Source organism: Epinephelus fuscoguttatus, linkage group LG5 (assembly GCF_011397635.1).
Source record: "Epinephelus fuscoguttatus linkage group LG5, E.fuscoguttatus.final_Chr_v1".
NCBI classification, from domain to species: Eukaryota; Metazoa; Chordata; class Actinopteri; order Perciformes; family Serranidae; genus Epinephelus; species Epinephelus fuscoguttatus.
Genome location: NC_064756.1, coordinates 10,689,897 through 10,715,800, shown reverse-complemented (window position 1 = coordinate 10,715,800; position 25,904 = coordinate 10,689,897). Strand labels below are relative to the sequence as shown.

The following is a 25,904-nucleotide window of genomic DNA, read 5'->3' as shown; positions in this document are numbered from 1 at the left end:
ACAGGAGTTTTATATTTGAGTTTTGTTCTGTTAATTCATTGTATTTCCTCCAAGATAAACAATATTGAATCAAAGGAAAAATAATCTTCAGGTTAAACACTGGTGAAGTGCTCTCCTCATTCTTCAATAGCAGCAACTTTTATAACACCTGAAGGATACATGTGATAAATGTGAAGTGCTTTGTGTGTGCTCAGGAATACAGGACTCAAAATAAACAGTGAAGAAGTTGAGAAATTGGATTTTAATTGGCTGAAATTCAGGTTGTTACAGTTCAACTTCTCAATTTTCAGATGGCGGGACTCTGACAGTGAGTAAAACATGTTATACAAAAATAGATCCAAGTCTCATAATTGTTTTCTCCCTATTTCATTAGGGACCAATAAATGATTTGTACAGTATCAAAGGCAAACAGCACAGCCTCAGCTTCAAACTTTAGTAAAGTCTCTTTTACATTAACAGTTCCAACATGAGAAATGTAACATTTGAAAAACAAAAGTAAGTGACATAAACACACTTTCTCATGAATGACATTTGGCAAACTGTAATACTATTTTAAAGGAATGTAGGTAACTTCCTGGTTGAAAAAGGGTTATTGGACCATGTGAACTTCAGAGTTCTGGGCGTCATGTTTTCTAAATCAGACACGGAAATCATCTTTCATTCTGGATGTACAGAACCAGCCTGCTGTCCACCAGAATAAGAGCAAATTAAATGCTAAATTATTAACCAAAACTGAAAATTAAGGCGCTCTGACAACCACAAACCATTGGGTGCATCAAACATCCTAAATGCGACCAACACATTTCTCAAAATCAAAATACACAAGGCACCAGTAAGCATTGCTTTGGTCCTTCTGCGGGACAACCAGAGTTGACCACCTCTATCTGCGGCAGCAAAAGCAGGCTGATGTGCATAACCTCTCTACGCAGCACAAATGTTGTGACACTGTAAGTCAGCATAAGTCACTGCCATTTAAATAAAGCACGCACTATTGCACAAAAAAGCGAAGTTGGCCAACAAGTGGAAGTCCTCAAAGTGCAGCACTGAGCTCCTCTTTTACTCTCCAAGGCAATAAAATGCATTCAAAGGGAGGGGAGGTGCTAATGATGTGAGGTTTTACAGCACTGTGTTAACATTAAGGCTTTATCCAATGTGCACCTTCATCTATTAGCTGGCGACTTCGCACCCCACCAGAACAACCTATCTACGAGGTGAGCAGTCAATATTGCAGTGTATTTGTTTGAAATAAAATGTGCGTACATACATCTTTACACTGAGCTCTCTCTTTGTCCAAGTCGACATAAAATCCTCTTTGGGACACCATGCAGAGCACTACAGGGACCTGAACCAGGGTCTCTGATGGAACCACTAGCTTGCAGCAGGTCATCTCTAAACTTCTACCCAAACAATATAGCAGCTTTCTCAACAGGCACAGGTGTTGACCTGCCATGGAAAGATGTAAAAGTACATTAAAGGCCTGCAAAAAACACACACACGCTCTTACTCACACATACAGTTAATGGAAATAAATAAATAAATAGCTAAAGATGTACTGGCTAGTCTGTAAGTCCTTCAAAAGGTTGTTCCCTGAATTGAACACCATTACAGTATCTACCACGAGTAAGCGCCATCAACAAAGCTGAATTAATCAGTAGATACATGAGAGGATTTAGCTTCATAAGAAGCTCCTCCTTCACATTTTATCAGCATCTTGCTGTGTTACGTCTGCTGAAGGTCCGTGTGCAACAAAAGAAGCTGTCGCTTTAAAAATTTTAACAGGGCATATACTTCTGCAGATGTTATCAGTTAATTTCTGTCGACGAGGAATGTTGCAATGTATGTAAAAAGCACACACTGTTCTGCTACCACCGCCTTTCACAAACAAGGAAGCAGAAGATGAGTTGAAAAACCTGAGTGCCATGTCTTCATTCAGGCGACAGTGTCTTTTGTAGGTCATTTTTCTCACTTCAGCAGATTTATAATTATGCACGTAAAAGAAGCATGAACAAGTTGGGATGAGTGGCAAGTCTCTGAGGCATTCCTTTGATCTCAATAAATAATAATAATAATAATAATGAAGATTAGCTGAAGTTCGTCTTGCGCAGGTGTCTGTTGGGGATTTCTATGGCGCTCACTTGTAAAGGCCAGGAGCCGCCCATGATGCCGGCCTGTATGGCCACGCCGGTAACCACAGCCAAGTCAGGATCTACTGACGTGTTGGGCTCCTTCCCAAAGTACTCGCTGATCAGCCTCCTGATCCGCGGTATCCTGGTGGACCCTCCAACCAGAACAATCTCATCCACCTCTTCCTTCTCCAGGTGGCCCTCACTTAACACGGTCTCAACAGGAGCCAGGATTTTCTGGAAAAGGTCCTCATTGAGCTCCTCAAACAGCTTGCGAGTGATTGTGGCCTGGAAAAGAACCGGAGTTGAGCCTTCAGGTGACTCAGAGCTGTCATGGGTGTGAAGGTGCAGGGGCACCCTGATGGTGACGCTGGGTTGAAGGGTAAGGTTGAGCTTGGCGGCTTCCACAGCCTGTCGGAGATGATGGATGTCCTCTTTGAGAGTGGGTGGGACACCAAACTCCTGTCGGACTCTCTCGGTGGTGTACTGGAGCAACCTCTGGCTGAAATCTTGACCTCCCAGCTTGTTATTCCCTGCCAAAACACACAGTTCATTTAAGATAAGGCCACTGTTCACGTCAGCAACAACGCCTCTGATATAGTTTCAGAATAAAGATACGAAAATTAAACCACATTATTTAGACACACACTCTTTCTGTGAAACAGATTGACTAGGTGAATCCAGGTAAAAGTCCTGACCCCATATTATTTTCAACTGTTGAATCCACTTCAATCATGAAGAGGAGGGCACAGAATTAAATATTTTAAGCCTTTAACTGGGACATGAACTCTGCGGCAAAAGATAAAGCTCCTTATACAGACAGCGGTGTGTTCGTGTCACCTCCTATCTCTTATTACTGAAGCAGTGAACACACTTTACCTGCCATGGCTCTGGTGAGGAACATGCCTCCCTGTTTGTTGAGCAGGGAAACATCCAGAGTTCCACCCCCGAGGTCGACCACCAGCACATTGAACACATCCACCTTGTGCAGGCCGTAGGCCATGGCTGCAGCTGTGGGCTCGTTGATCACACGCAGGATCTCCAGACCTGCAAGACAAAGGAAGGAATGTACACCTTATACTGAGTATTTCAGTTGAATGCTGCTTTTAATTAATTTTGCATGTTTTATTTGAGTGCTGTTTTTATTTCACCTTGCATGTTGTTTACGTGTGCTGTGTTTTATTTTTTTTTAGCATGTTTTTACGTGTGAACTGTGCAGTGGCAGAGACACACCCCCTCCAGTCCCTGATTACAGGATGAGCATCAGGTGTGCTAGGCGGCACACCAGCTTAACAGTTTGTTGGAGACGGTGTGGTGGACAGAGACACAGAGACAAAGAGACAAAGAGCAGGGCAGGAGAGACAGCAGGACAAGGAGGCAGTGTGCGGTCCACAGTGTTTTTAAAAAAAGAAGCAGCCAGGGAGGAATCAAGGCAGCAGTGTCTCAGAGACTCAGCCAAGTCATCAAGGAGCAACATGGTGGCTACGGAGCAGCCAGTGTCCGGCAACACAGTTTACCTCGTGCCTGGGTCGGCATTTGGACAGCTGCCACCCAGGAAAACCGTGATAATATCTCAACATAATTGAACGGCGGACATAGAGGCAGACCAGAGAAAGAGCTCGAGCTATAGCTAGGGGTAGCTAACGCATTGAGGAACATGCTACTGGTTGTATCTCTGCTCCTCCACAGTTCAGACGGGTTGGTGAGCCTGGCAGCTGGTGTGGAAGAGGAACGGAGCACATTGGAGCAGCAGTAGATGTGGATACAGTGTACGGGAGAGGAACCGCTGGGCTGGACTTGAACTTTTTGATGGGCTGCATCCCCGCTGCTAAGTGACCTTTCACTTTTTAGTATTTTACTCTTTATTCAGTACTGTTTATCTGCGTGGTGCCATCCCTTGTTCTTTGACTGTAATAAATTTGGTTTTAATTGAATATACTCCCGTTTGGTTTTTAAACTCTGCTCCCCTGATTTTAAAGAACCTGTGTGCTTTAAGAGTCCTAGGCCCTAAGCAATTCCTAGGTGGCGTTGTCAGCTCTTTTTTAGCAAAAACATTTTTTAAAGGGTAGCCCTCTTAACAGAGGCTGGGCCAGGCCACAAATGCAGTGTGTGCACTTTTTACTGTTTGATGCTTTTGGATAAGAAAAGCTGTTAAACATCTTAGCTGAAATATATCCAAATGTATTAAACTTCTGAAACTGTCTGGTGTGCTTCTGTGTCAAATGACCCACTGGCACTTTCAACTTCGAGTCAAAATAATCACAGTACTGACCAGCGAGGTTAGCAGCCCTGACAGTGTAGTTCCTCTGTCTTTCGTCAAACTCTGCGGGCACAGATATGACAGCCTTCTCGATGAGCACACCAAGCTGTCGCTCGGCCATCCTCCTCATCTTGAGTAGCAGCCTGGAGCCGATGAACTCCGGGCTTACAGTGAAGGAATGGTTGGTGGAGATCAGAAACTCTGCACTTCCATTATTGTTAATCACCTGGGAGAGGGACAAAGAAACAGTGTAAGTGAGGATGGAGAGAGGACAAAACTGAAAGCAAACCTCAACACTATTTGATCAAAATTTTCACCATTAAGTGAAAAATAAACTACAGATTAGCTCAATTAATTCCTACCCTAAACATATGGTAGCTCTTATTCTGGGTATATCCGAGTCTGGGGAGTCTAAACGACGGCTCTGAGTGACGCATGATGCAAGACACCACTTGCTGCTGATGTGTCAACCAGTACGCTTGACTGACTCCTGAAAACACAACTGATCCACCGCAGAAATCACAGTCAGCCAGTTACACCAACACCATCACCACCCACCTTGAACGGGTACCGAGCACTCTCCTGCTCCAGGACTTCCGGCTCAAATATCTTCCCGATAAACCTCTTAGCATCGTAGATGGTGCTTTGAGGGTTGCTGTCAGCCAGGTCCACGGCTTCATGTCCAGCCAACACAGCTGTGGTGGTGAATGAGACGGCGCTGGGGATGCTCTTCCTCCCCTCTTCATCCGCCATCACCTCAACCTCCCCGGTGCCCGGGTGGAAGACGCCAACAGAGCAGAAGGTGGTGCCCAAATCCAGGCCGATCACCTTCGGTTTGGGGGGTGGGAGGTACTGTTGGCCCAGGTAGCCGGCTAGAAACAGGGCCAGGATCACCGAACCTGTGGCATGGTGATAACACGCGTATTACCTGTTAGCTCAAGTATTAGCATCAAGACACCAGTTAATTACCGGAAACATAACAACTGTCATTCAACTTACCAATCATAGAAATTTCTCCGGACATCGTCACACACTGTTGCGAAGTCAGCTACCGCTTAAAATCCCAAAATGTCCGTCAAATGGCTCAAGTTGCGGTGAGACGATGTCCTTCTTTGACAAGTGGATGATGCGACATAGGAGTTTTTCAGACTACCAACAAAATACACGTCAACGTTGCTTGGCTCCCTGTGTATGCTGGGTAATATAGTTCAAGGAATACGCGATTTACGCTACGGATAGCGTAGCAAACGTTAGCTATGTACTACAATTCCCATCAGCGCTGGTGACGTGTAACGTAAACGAAAGTTTCGTGACGTTTCTGTGTTCTCAGCCAATCAGGCAGAGCCAGGACACATTTACAAAAAAAAAAAAAAAAAGACAAAGAAAAAGAAAGGCTGACGCAAAACCTGGTTAAAACAAATTATTCTAATTAAATATTAATAAAATAAATATATAAATAAATACAATTTAAGTAGTTAAAATGAAAAAAAAGTGTACATAACTAAAAAAAATGCGGACGCGAAAATCTGTTTAACAAATTATTCTAATATTAATAAAAAGACAAAGAATAAATAACATTTAAGTAGAAAAAGTTAAAATAAAAAAGTGAAACTAAACCCAAGTGTAAGTAATGAAAAAAGCTGACACAAAAACCTAGTTAAAAATAATTATTTTAATTCAATATTAATTAATAAATAAATAAATAAATAAATGGACAAAATTTGAGTAGAAAAGTTAAAATGAAAAAAGTTGAACTAAATAAAAAATACACAAAAATATAGTTAAAACAAATGATTCTTATTAAAAAAAATTTTTTAAATTATTTACTTAAATTAATAATTAAAGTAGAAAAGTAAATTTAAAAAAAAGTGTAACTAATTAAAAAAAGAAGAAGCTGGTGCAAAAACCTGGTCAAAACAAATTATTCTGATTAAAAATTCATAAAATATAAATAAATGAATACAATCTAATTTATTTTTCTAATTATCATATTTCATGTATCATTCAGGCACTGTAGTGGAGGATTAAATAAATAAGTCTGACTAACAAAAAAACATCATATTTTAATTGGTTTTCTTTAATTTTATTTACAAAAAGTTCTCAAAACAGTTGAATGCTGACTTTTGCATGAGTTCACTCGCAGACTCTCTCTCACACACACACATACACTCATTCACAAACAAACATTCAGAAAATAACATACATGTTTTCCTGTACAGTATACATTATATAGGCAAGATCTGAAAATGTGCTGTTCAAATCCAGACACTACATCTCCAAAACATCCCCTCAACATCACTTCATTTACAGGGAAAGAAAAAAAATACACTGGATGTTGAATTGAGAATAGATTTGATGAGACAGGTGAAAATTACGCAGATGTGATAAATAAAGGCTTTATATTGGAGAGAAAAACACTAAATGATTGAGAATGCAATAAATACACGTGACATTTAATCAATGAAATGTCACTTTTTCAACAACATAAAATAAACTCAAAAGTTACAACGTGATTATTATTTTGATGAAGTGACACATGGATAAGATGACATTCAGAATAGTGGTTGTTCTTCCTATTACACTTTTAAAAAGCTTTTACTAGCTTGTTGTAACAAGGGATATCCACATGACATTTTGAAAAAATAAAAGGAATAATTGTAGAAACAACAAGTCATAAGAAAAAAACCCAACACTGAATTCCAAACGTCAAAGTATCCATCTGACAGGTGATCACGTTATGAGTCCACAGCATCTGTGATCTGCTCTACGTCGTCTTTGCTGTCTGAACATTCGGATGGGATGAAGCAGCCCGAGTCTCTGGGACAGTCGCTGTCTTCTTCCTGTAGACTGTGGGAGGATTTGTGCTCCTCCGCATCCTTGACATCATCACCTGCGGCCACAGAGAAAATGGAATCAGTCAAATGTCATGATATTGCAAGCTTCTGTTTCCAACCACATTAGAAAAGATAAAACCCGTGCCAAGTGCTTCAGTCAGTGGAAAGTAACTCGTATTCAAATGTGTAAGGCGGGTTCTCTTTGATATTTAAATGATTTATACATGTGATAGCAATATAGATAGATTAAAAGTTGTTACTGCTAAAATTACTGTGAAACCTCTGAGTGGCCAAATGACCCAACTACTGAAATAACATCTGCAGGTGTGACCAAGCAAAGTCTTTTTTTTGTAGATACAACATCTCAAATGTCCTCTTTGACTTTTATTTTCCACTCTCACTGAGTAAAAATATTCCACCATTCTTTAATATTTCTACTTCACCGATGAAAGCGTCTAATCTTCCGGCCCAGGTTGCCAAACCACTAACCTAATGGAATTTAGCTTGATTAAATTACTGGCATCTCATGTGAGTCAATAAGCTTGGCAGGGTCATACTGTGGCCGCTGCCATCTGTTTAGTCACACTGTCACCCCGAACAGTACATTTACACTGAGAATAATTTGGCCTTCTCTGTACATGCAGTGAAACAAAAGCAGCGAGAACAGAACTCGCCACTGGATGTTGTTCCTTCTTCACAATGGAAAGTAGTTTTGTTTTCATTCACAGGGCGGTAATCTGCTTTCTGCTTCAAGACATCAGATTACAGGAACACCTTCTGCTCCATTAAGCACTTTCTATCTGAGTAACAGGAAGTCACTGATAAGCCTCTCAGAGTGTGCAGGATGTATTTCTGTTCCGTGTGGCACAAATGCCTCAGCTTTCACTTGCTATTTTACATTCAAAAGACTGAGCACTTTTATTTACTCTCCAACAGATATAACATTTTTCTAATAATTTCCAACCAAGTGGTAATAAGCAACAGCATAAAGTACTTTACAGATACAGGATGTTCATTTTAGTGTCTTTGCATTGGCTTCTCTTGCTGTTTGAATGGCACTTAAGTCATAAAAGCTTTTTGTGAAATGACATCTGTCACAGGACAGTGTTGACTACTCATTTCTGATTGGCTGATAACCAAATTTTGAAGTGTGTCAACTCACACAGGAGTGTCACATTTAATGGTTATCAAACCTGATAACCTAATTACCACCTACTTTCACAATGACTTTACTACTTTTACTGATTGATGACTGCTGAAAAATGCTTTGCCATCCATACGGAGAGATGATTTACCCAGAGAATGTAAACATAATCACTGCTGGTAAGAAGTTGGATGGCATTAACACCATGTTTCTCCCTCCCTACAGCTGGCATCCACCCTGCATCATACTTTGGGTTTTGCACCTTTAACACCACATGCCACACATACCGTAAATATTGTGGTGTCTGTAACTTGGCAGCTCAGTAAAGTAGCTTTGGCAGTATGTGCTACAGCTCATGCGTTGTTTGGTTTTATGTGTCAGCTCTGAAACTACTTTGAAGTATGGAAGATAATTAGTGCCACATAGAATGATAGAATTCTGATGCTGCATCCAAAATGGCATACAATGCATTACATACACTACATGTGCACTATCGTTCAACATACCTTCATGTACATAACCAGAAGTATATATCTTTTTGATGCACTGAGCTGTAATTTTCAGGTCACTTCCTGCAAGCCTCCTTACCGGATGGCGACTTGTAATTATGGTTACCCATGCTGACGTCGCCTCAACAGGAAATTTAATTTTTTTTAAATATATTACACATGGCAAAGTGAATCTTATAGATTCACTTAAATTAAAGTATTATTGTTGTTACAGAGCTGTCATGGTCACTGTCTGTTATGGATGCTCTCGTCTGCAGTATTGCATTGTGGGATATTAGTGTCCAGTGCTGTCATACTGTAATAGTATGCAGCTCACATACTATTGGTTTCATACTAATGTTTTGGAGATGTTAAAAAAATTCACATACTGTTTTAAATGCCATGATAGTATGGCGTTTCGGACACAGCCTCAGTTTAAAGTCAGAATACTGACTTTATTGTCAGAATTCAGACTTTAAACTTGGAACTCAAATTAGTTTTTCACATGTGGCGCTCATCCTCTTCAATAAGGAATGATTTGGTCAGATACTGAGCCTTTGTTTTAGAGGAACATTTGGATGTGCTGGTTTAGTTAGTGGTTATTTTAATTCCAGCTTTGTCTATTTGGTCTTTGTTATCTTGGTTGGGATCTCAGAGTTCATCTTCCACTGAAAATTAGCTACACTTCTTAGCTAACGTGTCACTCTTTCAGTAAACAGTAATTATCAGTCTGTAAAATTAAGTGTGGTTAAATGTTAGTGATACAATTGTTGGTCATTGCTTGTAATGTTGCTCACCTTCTGTGTAGCGGTATTCAGCAGCAGTGAGAAGTTTGCGTCTGTGCTCGGGGTCTTTGACGTTCAGCTCTATCAGGTGTTTCTCTTGCAGGTGCAACAGGTCCTCCACCGTTTGGTAGCCATTTAGCAGCAAGGCAGAGGCGTACTCCTGCAACAACAAAGGAGTTTTCATTACCATCAACCCACACGGTGTACACATTCACCTTTCATCTCTTAAGTCTCCACATATCGAGTTTCCGATGTGCTGTAGAAGGTGTTTTCACATGTGTGGAACAAGTTTCAAATTGGTGACCACAGAGGTATTTTACCTTTACACATCTTTGAGGTTAAGATACAAAAGCACGCCAACGTTTCATGGTAGCTGAACTTTAACAGGATGTCTTTCAGGTGTTTGTACTTATTAAGCAAGAAGCCAAACAGAAGAGTGAACTTATGTTTTCCTGTTATGATTTTAACTATCTGAGGAACCTCTGACACGCGACCAGACTAAATCAAGTAAGCAATCCCAGGTGAGATCCCGTCCTCACCTCGAGGTTCAGTCGCTCCAGTAACTCCAGCAGTGTTTTAGGTCGAGGTCTCTTGCACAGCTTCTGTTGTCTAATTTTAGGTGCTTCCTCTTCTTCCTCTTTCTCCACCAAAACATCTACATAGATGAACTTGAAGTTGCCGACTTTGTTGTTTAGCAAGCCTGTCCAGATGCCCATTGGAGGCTTACTGATGATGTTGATGATGTCGCCAACCTAGGAAAAAATATAGCGATATAGAATCAGGATGATTTATTAACTTATTAAATAATCATTGACATCAGAGCCTTGTCACTTCACAGCATAGCACAGTGCTGTATCTTACCTTGAGTTTGAGGGAATCTGTGTCATACGGGCTGGGAACAAAGTCTGTGTGGACGCGAGCTCTGCCGCAGAACTGTCCCTGATAGGAGCCGTCCTCCTCCAGCCTCAGACTGTCTCGCTGACCTGAACCATTAGACTCACTTGTCACACCACCTGAACCCACAAACACAACACAACATAGTATGATTACACAGTTATGGCTGTCCTGACCTGCACTGGTTTATGCACTGGGATCAGCTGACAGTTTGTGGAATTACTTATATAACCCTGTAAATGTATTCACTATGTGGAGCTAAAACAACTGGGGCACTCTTTGCAGTGTGTGCAGATACTTACTAGAGGAGCTCTGGCCACTGTAAAGACTCTCTAAGGAGTTGCTTGACTTTGCAGGGGTTTTCTCAGTTTGTGGGCTGCTCTCTGTCTCTGCCTCTGGGTCTTTGTCTGTGTCATCACCCTTGAAAAATAGAGGAGATATACAGTTTTGATTTTAAAAAAAAAATGTCATAGAATACAGACAGTTTTACAATCCCCAATCCATCACAGACTAAATGCATGAAAGTGTACAAACTCCAGCTAACTGATCAAGTAAATCTACGCGAAAGTGAAAGACAGCAAAGAAACTAAAACAGCCTCAGGTAGAGAAGTAGGTTGTGAGAGTTGGAAAGCAACTCATGTTATCGCTCATCTGTATTACAGTAAAACAGAAAACTGCAAGGAGGCGCGTTTCGCTGTAGGTCAGAGCAAAGTGCGTCATTCAAATATTGCCAGCAAGAGCGTTGTATTTGAGGATGTGGGTTTATAAGCGATGAAAGTGATAAAGCTCTTGAGAAAAACATCACACACTTGATGTTACTGAGGTCATTGTTGATGGGGTTTGGACTTTTACTGGATATGACAGGTATCAAGGGATTTTTTAAATAAGTTGTGCTCACATAAACTAGTAATTTGTACCCTCTGAATGATCAAAAGCTTGCACCTGATGATAATTAACTAAAAAGTGTATGCTTGAGTGTGTGTGTGTGCATATTTCCATATTTTCCAGTGACTCACCGTCTCCTCAGAAAAAGACTTTGCATGTTTTTTGCCCATTTTTCTGCGCATGGTCAGTGAGATCGCCTTCATCTTCTTCCCAAGTCCAGCTGATTTATGTGGGTCCAAAGTCTCACATTCTTCTGTGAGCTGTGTAAAGACAGCTGGTTTAGTACATATACAGTAGTCATAGGTGTAGATTTCAGGGGGGCAGAGGACACTCCCCCCTCAATAAAAACATGAAAGTAGCAAATGACTTATTTTTTACAAAATGAAAGACATTTCTATTATGAATTGATGCAGGAAAGACAAAAACGAATGCATAAAAACCAGAATGCAGGAAACTTAGGGGTTGATGCTCAAGATTTCCTGGGAGAGGACAGCAAATCCCCACTGTCATATGTGTACCCCTGAGTTTTGAAATGACACCTACTGTATGCCCCTGACAGTGCTACTGTGACCTTGGCTCCTCATACTTCTTTCATCCACTAGTTTTTTGTCCAAACAATTCAGAAAATGCATCACTTCCTGTGCAGCAAAGGGCTTTCCCCAGCATGAACCTTGTTTCCAATGTCCCATTTTTTAATACAAAACACAGTATTTGCACAGCACCATGGCTGTGCAAAAGGGAAATATCCTCAATGTAAATGTTTTTGTCAAACCACTTGGGTACGTCACAGACCATAAACTGTCATTATTCCTGCTACTGTGTGACATCTGTTTTGCTGTAATGCTCATAAAAATGAAGTAAAAACAAATCTACATACCATAGTTGTTCCATTCTCCTCTGGTTTGGCTGGAGACGAGTGATGTCTGAGACCCTCAAACCTGCCGAAGCTGGTAGAGCGCTGCGGGGAGGATTAGAGGACAAAGACAAAGGATGTCATACAGACAACTGGCACAAATGCTTTGTGTAGCGAGAGGTTTAACAGTATTACATAACATTAAGTAATTGCACACGCGAGTCCTCGTCCCAGATGTCTCAAGACTCAAAAACCCACTGGATCTTCACTTTGTGACCCAAGTGGATTTCACTAATGAAATATGACTGAAGCTCTCCAACTGTCTGTATCTACTTTATATACTGTCTCTTAAAGGAAAGTGTTCCTAATATTTTGCTCATAAAAGCAAAGGCGCCTACACTCTATAGATGTCAGTATATGTGGCTAATATTCGGTCTGTTCTCAGAGTGCTTCGAAATGAGAGGTGGTAACATATGTGGTGCATTTGTGGTCATGTATAAAATCATGTAGCAACTCATATGGCAGCAGAGGGAATCGTGGTCTTTATACAGCTGCACCCAGTATTCAAAATGAACACATGAATTAAACTGCTGTGTCCTCATAGCGCCAGCGACATGTACTCACATTTGCGTTTCTCTGGCTCAGTTTTAATTCTTTCCTCCCCTTTTTTTTCATTTTTTTCATAAAACTAAAAGTCATTATAATCTCTCCCAACTCCCCATCATCTCCAAAAATAATTATATAAATGAGTAATCCCTGGAAATCCTGGTTAAATATGAGCTGCGTACTCCTAGACAGCCCTCTGTGGATTGATTTAATGCAGCGTCGCCTGACAGGCCAACACTTTACTCCACTGTCTGCAAATGCAGCGGCAGAATTGAATTTTAAAGCAATGTTCTTCATCCTAATTGTATTATTGTGCTTCTATATTGTTTAGATTTTATTGCCATTGTTTGTCTATTTTACATTATACAAATTCACTTGGGAAATTTAGCTTATTGTATTTGAAGAAAAACATCACACTTCTGTCAACTAGTCATTCTTTAAAAATAAAACTTTTCCATTTTCAGATTTTAGTGTTTATCTAAATGGTGTTATACATTAAATCAGCTACAACTCGTCTACACTTATAGCTGTCTTTTTTATTGACAACATAGGTAATTTCTGTAGCGACCATGTCAAAAGTGACATTTGAACATCTTCCCAATAAACATCACATCTTGCCTCACTCACTCATATTTGATTTACACTTACCTTTGGCTTCATGCTCTTTGTTTTGTCTGACACATTGGATGCCGCTCGCTGTAGCATTTTTTCCTGTTTTAAGGTTATTGTCAAATCTTAGTCCTTGCTCTTCTCTTGTCTTCCACCCGCTCTCCTGACACTGAAGTGTTAACTAACACCGAGGCTGTCTGTCTGATGGGCTGGCTGGCCCACTTCCTTACAACACACAGGATGTGAGGCAATTGACACAGTGTCTCTCTCCACAGTATCGCTTTGAAAGGGGAAAAATACAAGTGCTTGAGTTTGCATTTAGTGGCCCGCTCGACGAAAACATTGAGAACCACTTCCAGGAACTGCGATTAGGTTTTATAATTGTGGTATTTGTTTTTCATGAGATCTGAGATATTCTGGGGAGGATGAGCTTCTGTTGAATCTGCCTACTGTGTTGCATTACTGTGGTTGATCTGTTCAGAGTTGGGCTGTAATGTCAGCAAAGTATAACTCAGTTAAAAACCACTGGAGTGAGTTATGGCTGACATCCACAAACTATATAATTATTCTATTAAACTTAATAGTAGAAGCTGTTTTTTTCATTAATAAAATGGACGACATGAAAATGAAAAAATGCTTGAATATTCCTCAAAAAGTCCTTTTAATAGCAATGGGGAACTTGATTTTGGTAAATGATGCTGGAGCAACTGTTCTATGTGGTCATTTCTTAATGTGGGGTGAATTCTTTTGAGGAAGTGCTGACGTATGACAGAGGAACAGCTGAAAGTGGCAACTCAGTTGTGTTGAAACACTTTCCTGTTCATCTCTGCTCTCACTATGGAAGTGAATATATTTTATTTTATGTCTTAGAAGCACCAAGGCGTGACAATGAGATGTGTCTACAGCAGATCATTGTATTTGGCAAAGGTTGAAAATCAGTAATAACTACCAGTAACCTTCTAACAAAACATGGCCTCCCCCGCTGGATCCAAGAATCAGTTTGACTCCACAGCATCCCACATTACTGTTAGTCATAGCTGTGGTGCAGCCATGTGGGGATTTGCTGCTGTGTTTACATTGTTGGGGGGGTTTCAATCGGTCAGTTGCAGAAAAGGGAATTCTACAGACAAAACCGTTGCCTAATCCCACTGCCTGCAATCAGCCGTAAACTCCTGTCAATCCAGATTAAGGCTTCTAATCTATTACTTCAGAGGCTCTTGACTCCCTGGAGAGGCAGTTGTTCTTCTGGAGAGTTCAAAATTAGACATCTACTATTTTAAAAAAGTCACCTGATCTTTGCTGAAATATTTTAAAGCACTGTTAGGGAAGATCCTCTGAATTTTGGCCAGAATCATTCATTTGATTCATTTTTAAATACATTTTTGACATGATTTTCTAAAATACAACATAGTAAGTTGTAAAAGTATGGCATGTTTAGAATCTTATACCATTGAAAAATGAGCATATGGTATGGGCCAAAAGGTACATTTAAAAGGGAGCAGAGAAAATTGACTTGTAGGACTGGTAGAAGAGCTACGAGAATTCCAATATGTTATTACCATGGCTTAGAAAAGTGCAATCAATATTTGTGAATATAGGATACTCTCTTTTAAAGCCAGAAACCAGAAGAGTAAAGACGAGAATACACCAGCAACAACACTCTGCGTCAAAACAGCTGCCCCTCATTATTTTCAATGTACAACACCACACTGGTGGCACTTTAGCATGCAGCCCAGTCTCACTCCAAAGTCGTCAAAATCTGGCATTTGGGCAGTGACTTGCGGCGTCAGATGCCAAAGAAAAAAGCTGTCCTTTGACGTGAACAAGACCGAAAGTTAAGGCGGCAAAAGTTTGAGTAGGGTGGGTGTAACTGGTGGTGGATGGGTCTAACAAGGACAGATGTTCACCTGGGAGAGTGGTGTTTTTACATTGTAAGATTCTAAAGCCCAAACCCTGCTCTTTGTTCCCAAACCTAACCATGTGTATTTGTTGTTGAAGGAAAAAAGCACTGCGATGTTGTACCGACGTAGTGCGTTTATTTTGAAAGAGACTGTACGTAAACATTAAATTTCCTGGGAAAACGGAAGTGTATTTTGAAAGAAGACAATGCATGTAACAGGCATGTCATATTTGGACGTGGAAAGTCCATGACCAAACGTTGATATGTGACGAGGTCGTGAGAGCATGTTGTGGCATGAGACTTTACACCACTGCCCTATTTACAGCCTCATCACCCCTGAATTACATTTTTCCACCATACATTCTCTGCTTGTACACAGTGGCTCCCATAGCAGCTCGACACCTCCCCTCACCATGTATGTATAAATAAAAACTCTAGCTGACTCTCATGTGTGTCAAAAAAAAGATGAGTAAAGACTTGTTGTTGAGAGTCAAGAAATACCCCAAGCTATATGACCAACAATCCCAACAATGGCAAAAAGATATTGCCTGGCAAGCTGTAGCTCTAGAAATTGTCTTGTCTCTTTGGTGACAATTCAAGTTTAATAAGTGGGTGTCCACACATGATTTTGGGCTAATACATAGCTGGAAGGAGTACAGATCTTTAGTAAAAGTAGTGATATCTTTGTGTGGTTTTCTGTTGAAATGCTGCAGCACAACGTGTCCTGTTTGTGCTAGGGGTGACACTTGATGCACATCATATAACAAGTAAATTAAGGCTATAAAAGGGGGATTTTGCAACATGGTGGACAACTGTGTGTGCCAGTCAGAGGGCTCACATTCAGTGGCACAGCTTGAGATTGGTCGGATGGGTGTATGGGTGGGAAACTTGATACCAGGGAGGTTGCTACTACGCAGACTCCGAATGAGCAAGACACAGTAGTCATATTTTAGTTTCACTTCTGACCAGCAGGTGTAAGTGGAGGTGTGTCATCCATGTTTATATACAGTCTATGTTTTATACCCAAAGAGCTTAATTCTATTGTAATATTCTTAGATGTTAAACAGAAAATGCACCGTTGTACTCAGATCATCCCCCTGGATGCTCTCAATGTCATCTAGAACATCTTCACCATTCATTGTCTATGGAGCAGCTACAGACTTTATAACTGATGAAATCACAAACTTGAGTTTCAGCATTCTAGGTTTTGGATTAGGGAAAGTTGCTCATATTTACTAATAGTTTTGGACTGTCTTAGAACATAAGAATAACATGTATTAAGTTATACAGGCTTGCTCTATGTAAGTTTCCCTTTAAAGAGGGAGTGCAAAGAGAGGTCTTAACCTCTACACCATATCCTCTATAATCTTAAGAGGCTTCATGTCCACTGAAATGACATATTACCTCTAAGAATCAATGACACTATAGATCCATAGGGATTTTGTAATCTCTACGCCAGATCATCCGTTCATCGTAGATAATTTTCTCCCAAGTGATGTTAAGCTTTAAGTTCTTTGTGTCACACCGGCTCACACTGCACGTGCTCTCTGGGCATCAGCAGAGGTCTTACGCAGAGAGATGTCAAGTACACGCAAAGACATTGACCTTTGAGGTCAATCTGCTCTATTGTGGTATTAGCATTGCGTAACCATTGAACTTGATGTACTGAACAGCAACTAGGCCAAATGAAAGAATCCCAGTGGGAGAGACTAAGATTCATTTAGAAATTAAATACCAACTGGTTCCTCAAAATTTGTCCTTCAGATGACCCCAAAACATAAACCTGCCACTGAGTCTGTATGTTTAAGAGGTTAAATTATGATACCAATCTGCTGTGGTGCTATTCAGGCATACTGCATCAGTATATGAGTGCAACAAGTGCATCAAAAGAAAAGGTGAGGCTACTTCAAGATTCATTAGAGCTGCTTGGTGACTCGCACTGTGAAACTGAAGTTATTATAAGCAGTTCTGAGGTGTAAATGTGCATCAGTATCTTTATAGCAGTGACTCAGAGCATGCTCAGATCACTTTCAAGGACTAACTACTGGTTTCAAAAGCACAGAACAACCAGCAGAAACTCACGTTTGGTTCTGATAGATCCACGTCTGTGATAGATCGCGGCACCTTTGGGGGAATCTGGGGTTTACAGTCCTTTGTCAAGTGGTCATTGGGGGCCGGCACCTGCTGCTGTCTCCCCTCCCACTCCTTCGCAGGGGACGTGCTGAAGTCATGGGAGTATGCGCGATACTCTGTGAGTGGCCTGCGGCAGGTGTGCTGGATGTTCCCCCAGGCGGGACTGCTGTCACCTGGGTTGCTCCAGCGCTGGTGGTGGGTGTGGGTGGGCGTCGCTCCACCAGGGAGTGTGGCTACATCTGTGAATCGGCCCGGGGTTGTGTTCTCCTGAGCAGGGAGGGTGGAGGCTTTGCCCAGGTAAGGTCTCCTGTCTGACCTGTATGGCACATCCAGATAGTGGGGTCCCATGGGTGGGCTCATAGCGCATGATGGGGGGTGCACTGAGAGAGGAGATGGAAGAAAATGTAAATGAAAAACCGACCGGATGTTGATTCTTAAACTGGAATCAGACTTCTGCGTCATGTCGGTGTTGCTGCAGCAAACCCATTCATTACAACAGTGCAGAGTGATTCATAGTTCTGCATATGCCTTCCCTACTAAGTGTCCTAACACCACCACAAAACTACTTGGCAGGTTTATGCAGTCACGCCAAGAAATACTGTCATGTCTCTTTCAACATTTGATCACAACACACGAACAATAGAGACAGTAAAGAAATATATTACTATTAAATGAAGGAGACCATCTGTGAGACCACTCAACAGATTGAAGCAGCACCGGAAAGAGAGTAGAGGGAATATATAGGTGGCTGAACAGACCAGTTAGACTTCTTGTGGTTTGCCTTTTGCCTCTGTAACGCCTCTGTGTAGTCTGAACAGATGCAGCCCTCTGCATACCTATTCTGCAGGGACTCCACAAACACCTACACTGAAGCTGTTTCAACACTTAAAAGCAGAAGTATAATTCATAATTCATCAGAGCAAAAAAGTCATGAACTAGAGTTGCTTCATTCTGACAAATGCTGCATGAGCCTGTTCCTCTACTGTAAGCACGAGTCCAGTTTAGTCATAACTTAGTCACTGAGTCATAGAGGTATAAGAGAGGTCAGACAGGACAGTTAAATCTAAGGATTAGGGAGACAGTAGCTGTCGTCATAGGAAGCTGTCTCACCTGTGGAGTTGTGACTTTTCTTTGACCCCTCCTTCCCACTCTTTCCACCTGGTTTCTTCCCAGTTTTTTGGTTCCTTTTTACAGCAGGCTTGGACTCTGTCGCCACCCCGTTAACATGGACATTCTGGAAAGATGACACATACAGTCCATATGAGTGGGCCTACTTCAAGTCCGACAGTTGCTCAAAAAACAATTCACAAATATGAAAAAAGAGTGTCATCTCTGTGCTCTCATGTAGCACAGCTCTGATTTCGAGGCATAGCAATTTCAGTACCAACATTCATGGTCCCTAGAGGATGAATCCTACTGACTTTGGTGAACCTTTGAGTTGTTGTCTAGCCCTACCATGAGGCTGACATTTTTGTTTCTGAGTGAAATGTCTCAACATCTATCAGATGGACTATTGGTGCCATAAAATTTGGTACAGAAGTCCACATTCCCCAAAGGTTTGGTGATCCCTTAACATGTCTATCATCAGGTCTGAAGTTTGATATGTCCACTACTTTGGTTTATAACCAAGCAGTCAGCCTTGGGTTCGAAAGAATTATAGATATGAGTGGTAAAATACAATTCTGAAATTGATGAAAAGGTCTTAATTAAAAGACCTTAAAAATGCTTTCTATCTGAAAACATTCTGTTGTGTATTGGCCACCATTTATTTGAGCGAACCCAAAAAGTTCTGTCAAGCCAAGCCTGTTGAAAAGCACCTGAACAGACACCATCTTTTATTTCTAGCACCGTCTGTAAACCTCTAAACATCACAGCTCAAGTTTCATTGTATGTGCATAGCTCCTTTGGGGTCAAACACCATGTCCCAGCATTTATTTAATAGCCTTGGTGAACTATATACTTGCTTGACGGGTTAGCATGAGCACTACAGCAACAAATTGTAGCCTCGCTGAGCCACTACCAAGGCTTTTTTTATCCTGGGGGAGGGGGGATGTTATAAAAAGGGAAGATAGCCACAATATCTTCTGCCACTTGTCATTTGGGTCACCGGTCACTTTAGCTGCAAAGCCACATTGTGCGGCACTGAGAGCTGCTGCTGATCCACTACTGGCAAGCTCTATTTTGTTTGCTTCTCACTATGATGGGCATTAGTCAGAATGGGCACTGGGTGACCTGGCATGAGGCCTCTAAGCCCTCCCCACCCAAAACACACACACACACACACACACACACACACACACACACACACACACACACACACATACAAACAGTCCTCCTCTCTTGTTTTCACATCTCTCTCTGTCATGTGGACCAGAGATTACACAGAGGGCACTACCCTCTTTGGACCATCTGCACTGTATTAAAACCCAATCAGCATTTGCGTTAAATGATTGTGCCATTTAGGCCACCAGAGGCTCTATGGATGTCAGTGCCTAAGTTGACACAAAAAGGGCCATGTGTGCCATGTGACCATGAGTCTGCACCAAACCTGCTCACGTCTCCTGCAGCAACAGGTCTGTTTCGCTGCAGCTCAAACTTCAGTTCGACACAGATGCATCAGACAATGGTTTTATGTAGTGCTGTATAACTAAAAGTACTGCGGCTGTATAAAGGAGTGTGAGCATGTGCGTTAACAGAAGGACAAAAGGAGCTAATGCTCTTTGTGGCTGCAGGCCAGGCCCTCATAACTGCCGACCTATTAACTGTTCCACTCAGCTCTTAATTATATTTCTGTCTTACCCACACCCGCACCATTAATAACAAGTGCACAGAGCATTTAAATATTTCTGTTAAAATGTAACATAACATTGAGCTTCTTATTATTACCTGGTTTGCGTGTGGTTTCTCCTTTTTCTTTGTGCCGCAATGATGAGCTCCTTTCCCTTCTTTGGTTTCTGTTCTGTGTTTTGTCTTCCTCATCTCTAGAGGGACACAAAATATAGCAATAAATCATCAGGCTAGTGAAACACTGGAAAACCATTGGAAAATGTGAAATGTCACCACCTTTAGAATTTTTACTCCACAGTGCAAATCCCAGCAGTTAGAAAAGGCCTACCGCTGCTTTGTTTTAATATCATGTATGATCAGTGCAGGCGTGGACACGTGCATTTTTGGTGAATTGGTTGAAAAACCCACCCATGTCTTCAGACGTCATGCTGAGAGTCCAAATGAGCGTTGGCATATAGATGAGCTTAACCTATTTATTTCCTATTTACCTTCATTGTGATTGTTGGCGATGTGGACTAAATCTTCTCGGCTCTTGGCGGGCTGCCAAACTGTAGTATTACAGTCGGGGTTATCTGCCATGAAGGGAGACAAATCACAAACAGTGAGGATTTTAAGCAAAAGGTCGCAGGGGGAGGCCACAGAGACACTGAATGAAATTGTTTTCTGAGTCACGGACAGTAAGGCTTGTAAGCTTCAAAGCTTTTAATAATTTTAATGCAGTCTTCCTTAAGGTTTATGATACAGGTGAATATAAATGTCATGGCCAGTATGCTCAGTTACAGTTAAAAACTAATTATACAATGCAAGTGGTAAAATTAATCCAGCATTTAAGCTACAGTTGGTGACTTTAGTTAAATAAAATAAAATAAATAATAATCAAATTTGCTGAAATCATCACTTGCCTTGTAGTGTTTCTAATGACTTTATCATAAGTGACCGAAAACAACCAATAGGAGCCGAGGAGTCCATAACGCAGCTGTCAGTCAGCTAATTATAGCTCATAAACTGCCGACCCGTCTCATTTCGAAGTCCTCAAAATTCAGCACCTTCGCAGTGACTTGCAGCGTCAGACACTGACCAAAAAAGCCGTCCTTTAACGGCCAGTCGCCATTATAGTTTACCAGCACTCAACGGTGCCAGGAGGAAACGCGGTGGGACAAGAACGAAAGTTAAGGTGGCCCAGAACGTCAACAACCAACACACCCAGGGTACCTTTCACGTCGTATCTGAACGTGGAAGTGTCCACAACCAAGTGCTGATATGTGATGAGGTCGGAGCGAGAATGTGTTGGAGCTGTGGTCAAACTACATTGCCTATTTCTTACTTCAAATGTTTTCAGATACATATTTTAGTGTACTGTTTAGCTGTAAATTGAGAAAGTTGGTCCAGCTGATGGGCAGTGCTTGGCGCTTTGGTAGACTGTATCCAACATGGCAGCTGGGTAAACTTTCTTTCTCATTTTACAGCTAAACAGTACACTAAAATATGTTTCTGGAAACATTTGATGAAATAGCCAGTGCAGTAACAAAATCTGGATTCAGATGTGACCACTGCTGCCTCGTTTAACAGTTACAGTTCACAAAGTGGCTGACATGATTGACAGCTGCGTCAGAGACTCCTCTGCTCTGATTGGTTGTTTACAGTGCGCCACAACCAATTCTAGCAAATGCCATTAGAAGCATTAGGAACAAGAGGAGGAGGGACATGACTCATTTCACAGACTATCTGGCTCATGTCTGTCAGAATATAGTGACAGCTTCAGCAAATATGACACAACATTATTTTCATAAAAGTTACCAACTGTAGCCTTAATGAAACACAAAGGAAATTGTTTGCACTCACCAAGCGTTTCATTGTCTGATGCAGATTTGGATATGTGTGTTCTGAGGGTAAAATTGACAAAGAAATATCACATTACACAGTTGCCTCTGATTAGCCCCTAAGTCTGACAACAAACCACAACAACCCAACTGATATAATTGTTCTTCCTAATTTACAGTGACAGCAAAATATGACAAAGAGGACCACGGAGCACAGAGAATTACACAACACCACAGTAAAAACTGATATCTCATTGTGAGAAAGTAGACTGATACTGTGCAGAGGTACTCTGCGTGATCTCCTCTTCCAACAGGCCGAGAGACTGCACTGTGACCATATAGCTGTGTTTCTTTTAAAGTAAAGCTGGGGGTAAAGGTGTTGTAGCGATAGGGGACTCTAAGTAAGTGGGCCTTGAATCCGCTTAGTCCAACTAGCCCAAAGCTATAATCTGCCTTCTGCTTTCCCAACAGTCCGCAGGACACTGATTCTCAAAAAACAATCACTACCAGTCAAACTAAACAATACATACAAAGCTTGTTTTTCAGTTGCATCTAATGGGCTGCCAATCCCTCTTCTTAAGACACAGCCCTGTATAGACCAGACCAAATAAACCAAAGATAAGAGGAGGTGAGGAGCGCTTCTGAAGCCTGTCTGCTCTGCTACAGGAAGGATTTACAGTATTAACCCACAGTGAAAATAAACAGGGAGCCTTTCAAGCCATATTATTACTCTATGTGAAAACCCTTTCACTTGCATGGCAGATCTTCTTTGCACGCACATCCAACAAAAGGAAACAAAAAGAAGGTTATACAGTAGAAGCCTGTATTCCTGGCAGGATTACATTGTTTTTAATTAAATTTTATCATCTATTTACAGCAGAATAACATGGTTAGTAAAGAAGCAAGTGACACAATATAAAACAAATTTACCTGTGAGCTAAAATCAATGTGATTTGATGATGGATGTTTATGTCTAACTTTCTGGTGAGCTCACCTTCTTTTCTTTTTATTAGAGTTGGTCCCCGGCACCGGAGGCATCTCCTGAAAGAAAACAGTCAGACATTAATAATCAGTCCATATAAAAAATATGCTGTTTTCTGTCACATTCAAATAGATCTGATAAATAAATCATTACTCAGTGACATTTAATTTACATGAAAAGCTTGAATCCAAAATTTTGAATTGCCCTGCTTCAGCTGCAGCAGCTGTCAACTGGCCCTGTTCATCATTTCATAATCAGCTTTATTTTGCAGGTTCAATCTGGTGGGTGGAAGTCCAAAAGTCCCAATTCCTCAGAGAAGTGACCCCGTACAATCTGGTCATGATCGTTCACATGGCTCCACCGTTCACAATCTGTAAGACATGCATGTGTGTGGATGCACAGTATGCATCCCTCTCACCATAGAAATAGATCTCCCAGAGCCTCGCCACTTTGTGCTGTCATCCAGCAGGACCGCTGGGCTGCAGGAGCGGCTGCAGGATCGGCTGCATGTGCGGCTGGAGGAGCGGCTGGGGATAGGCGGCGGTGGGCCATCACTTGAGCTCTGCACCGCCTCATACAGGCTGTCCATGGACCCCTCCTGATGCCATGTGGACAGACAGACAGACAGACGTGCAGCTATTAGACAGTTGAACTTTGGCAGCATTTTTGACATATGAATGGATTTCATCTATCCTGTTGGATTAAGTCTGATTAGTACTTTTGATGAAACACGTAGTGTGCACATATCATGCAGGATTTTTAGGTTACATGCTTTGAAATGCCATGCAACACATCAGTTTCAAGTTTAGAGAGCCCATATACATCTTTGTTGCATTGCAAACAGATGCAAAGCAACACAATTAGAGTCATGAGGATTTGATATGCATGTAGGGATATGCTGCCAATGCTGTGCCAAAGCTCTTTTAAAATTTGCTTGTATGGATGTAGGGGAGGATTGAAATTCCTCAGCACAGATTTCAGTGTGGATTAAAATGTGTGCAGCTTGTTTGGATTCCTTCTAGGAATGTATAACCAATTTCTCGTCTTGTCTGTATGGTTACATCTTATCACTTTACTAGGCAGACTGACATTTTTGGGAGCAACGCAGAAAGGTGTTTTGATTGATAAGATCGGCCTCTTTAGGTTTTAACTCTCATGATATGTCCATGTAATCTGCATTGTTTTCAGTTTTGCCTGAATTTATAGAAACTAAAAGATCTGACACACAGAAATACTCACATTCATGGATGTAATCAGTTTTCCTGTCTCTTTGTGTGTATGTTAATGTCACCCATTTACATTTTTTACAGTATCATTTACTCTGCTTTGTGTTCTTACTACATGATTTTAATTTTTTTTTTTTAAATATTTTATGACTAAGTTTAAATTTGTACAACATGCTTTCATACACGTGATGTGGACTAACAGCAACAGGGAGGACAATCGGTGCAATCACAGTTCAAGCCCCTGTTTGCTTGTCAATAATCCTGATTATTGGTCAACATCTCCAACATCTGTTCAAAGAGAATAGTCTGTATACATGCCCCATGTGCCCATGTGCAGGCTGACAGCTGCAGCAGCATCTGAGGGACCATATGTGCGAGTGGGGCATGTGCGTATGCTGCCACCACACACTTGTCTTTACCCTGGTCACTTCACTAAGCAGTACTTTCTTTCTGCTTTCTCCTCTAGTGTCATAAACGCATCAACTAATACAGAAACTACAGCGTTAAAGTACACAAACGTTACAGTACTATTGTATCACACTCTTCTTGCATAGTAAATGGATGGTAAATACAATGAAAAGCAGATGAATTCAGAAGGGTTTTTTTACATTTTGAGATAGTTTAGATTTGGATTGTGCAAAAGGAGCAACTCAATATCAGGATATTTCTAATAATTTGCAGTCAATGGGTTATTGATTGGGCTACAAGCAAGAAATATAATATGAGGCTGAAACACTGTTATAACGACCTTGTACATATTTTCCAACACTTGACTGCTTTCACAGCATGCCATGATTTACAGCTATCTCATGCATTGAAAAAGTTTTCTTTCCCCTCAGCTATTCACACACAGCTTGTTAGATAGATGCAGATATTTAAAGTGCGTCTCTCTTACCAGCGAGAAGCAGAAAAGGTTCATGTTGGCTGAGAGGTCTCCTGTTCGTGTCGGTGCGTCTAATGGAGGTGAAACAGCGAGCTGAGTGACAGCCAGAGACTGAGAGACACAACAGCTCAGCGTGAGCCCAGCCTGGGTCGCCTGCTGTCTTCTCAGATTAATACCACAGTGAAATCCCTCCACTAATCCAATAGATGGACCACCATTACTCTACCAGCTGAAGCAGGACTCACTCTTGACAACAGACCCACCATTGGTCGAGCAACAGTGTGAGTCTCTGTTTTGAATCTGATTTATTTTTGTATTTAGCAGGGAAGCTTTGTGCGGCAGCCATGCTCTTTTTAAGCTACACACCGTGGTGTATTATATCCTTTACTTATTGTAACCTTTACTTAAGGTACCAGACCAATAATGCAAAAATACTCCATAATCAATCACAATCAAAATGTCAATATGCATCAAAACAAAAATATTGTGAAAATATATCCCATGATTATTATTTGACATATATGACATTATTAGATTGTTAATACTGGTGCATTAATGGATTTAACTGGTGTAGATGGTGGAATTAGAATTTGGAAAAAAAAAAATGCTCATACCCACAAATACTGTTTTTACTACTTGATATACTAGTAGTTTAATCCAGTGGGGTAAGAAATAATAATAAATAATAATTT

The 25,904-nt window shown here is 41.1% G+C and overlaps 2 protein-coding genes across 2 annotated transcripts; both read right to left on the bottom strand.

Moving 5' to 3' along the window:
• Positions 1-222: 222 nt before the first annotated feature.
• hspa13 (heat shock protein 70 family, member 13) lies at positions 223-5,541 on the bottom strand. Its single transcript, XM_049575884.1, has 5 exons — positions 5,383-5,541; positions 4,942-5,282; positions 4,396-4,609; positions 3,003-3,170; positions 223-2,656 (listed from the first exon to the last, which is right to left on the bottom strand). Exons 1-5 carry the CDS (start codon positions 5,405-5,407, stop codon positions 2,082-2,084), a joined length of 1,323 nt encoding a protein of 440 aa, XP_049431841.1. The 5' UTR covers positions 5,408-5,541; the 3' UTR covers positions 223-2,081.
• Positions 5,542-6,439: 898 nt separating this feature from the next.
• samsn1a (SAM domain, SH3 domain and nuclear localisation signals 1a) lies at positions 6,440-25,263 on the bottom strand. The gene is made up of 16 exons (XM_049575890.1): positions 25,225-25,263; positions 23,522-23,701; positions 23,116-23,162; positions 22,144-22,184; positions 20,790-20,873; positions 20,401-20,495; positions 18,625-18,748; positions 17,464-17,894; positions 13,521-13,598; positions 12,291-12,371; positions 11,545-11,673; positions 10,831-10,948; positions 10,496-10,653; positions 10,174-10,386; positions 9,647-9,794; positions 6,440-7,273 (listed from the first exon to the last, which is right to left on the bottom strand). Exons 1-16 carry the CDS (start codon positions 25,246-25,248, stop codon positions 7,119-7,121), a joined length of 2,106 nt encoding a protein of 701 aa, XP_049431847.1. The 5' UTR covers positions 25,249-25,263; the 3' UTR covers positions 6,440-7,118.
• Between the last annotated feature and the right edge of the window lie 641 nt (positions 25,264-25,904).

Bases quoted from the DNA above. Each gene is read 5' to 3' on its own strand.
- hspa13 (XM_049575884.1), bottom strand. From the start codon at position 5,407: ATGTCCGGAGAAATTTCTATGATTG. The intron at 5,283-5,382 runs GTAAGTTGAATG...ACCATGCCACAG, and splicing joins CGGAGAAATTTCTATGATTG to GTTCGGTGATCCTGGCCCTG. The intron at 2,657-3,002 runs GTAAAGTGTGTT...GTGTTTTGGCAG, and splicing joins CCTCACCAGAGCCATGGCAG to GGAATAACAAGCTGGGAGGT.
- samsn1a (XM_049575890.1), bottom strand. From the start codon at position 25,248: ATGAACCTTTTCTGCTTCTCGCTG. The intron at 11,674-12,290 runs GTATGTAGATTT...GTCTTTACACAG, and splicing joins AGGAGAATGGAACAACTATG to CTCACAGAAGAATGTGAGAC. The intron at 9,795-10,173 runs GTGAGGACGGGA...TTGTTGTTGCAG, and splicing joins TGGAGCGACTGAACCTCGAG to GAGTACGCCTCTGCCTTGCT.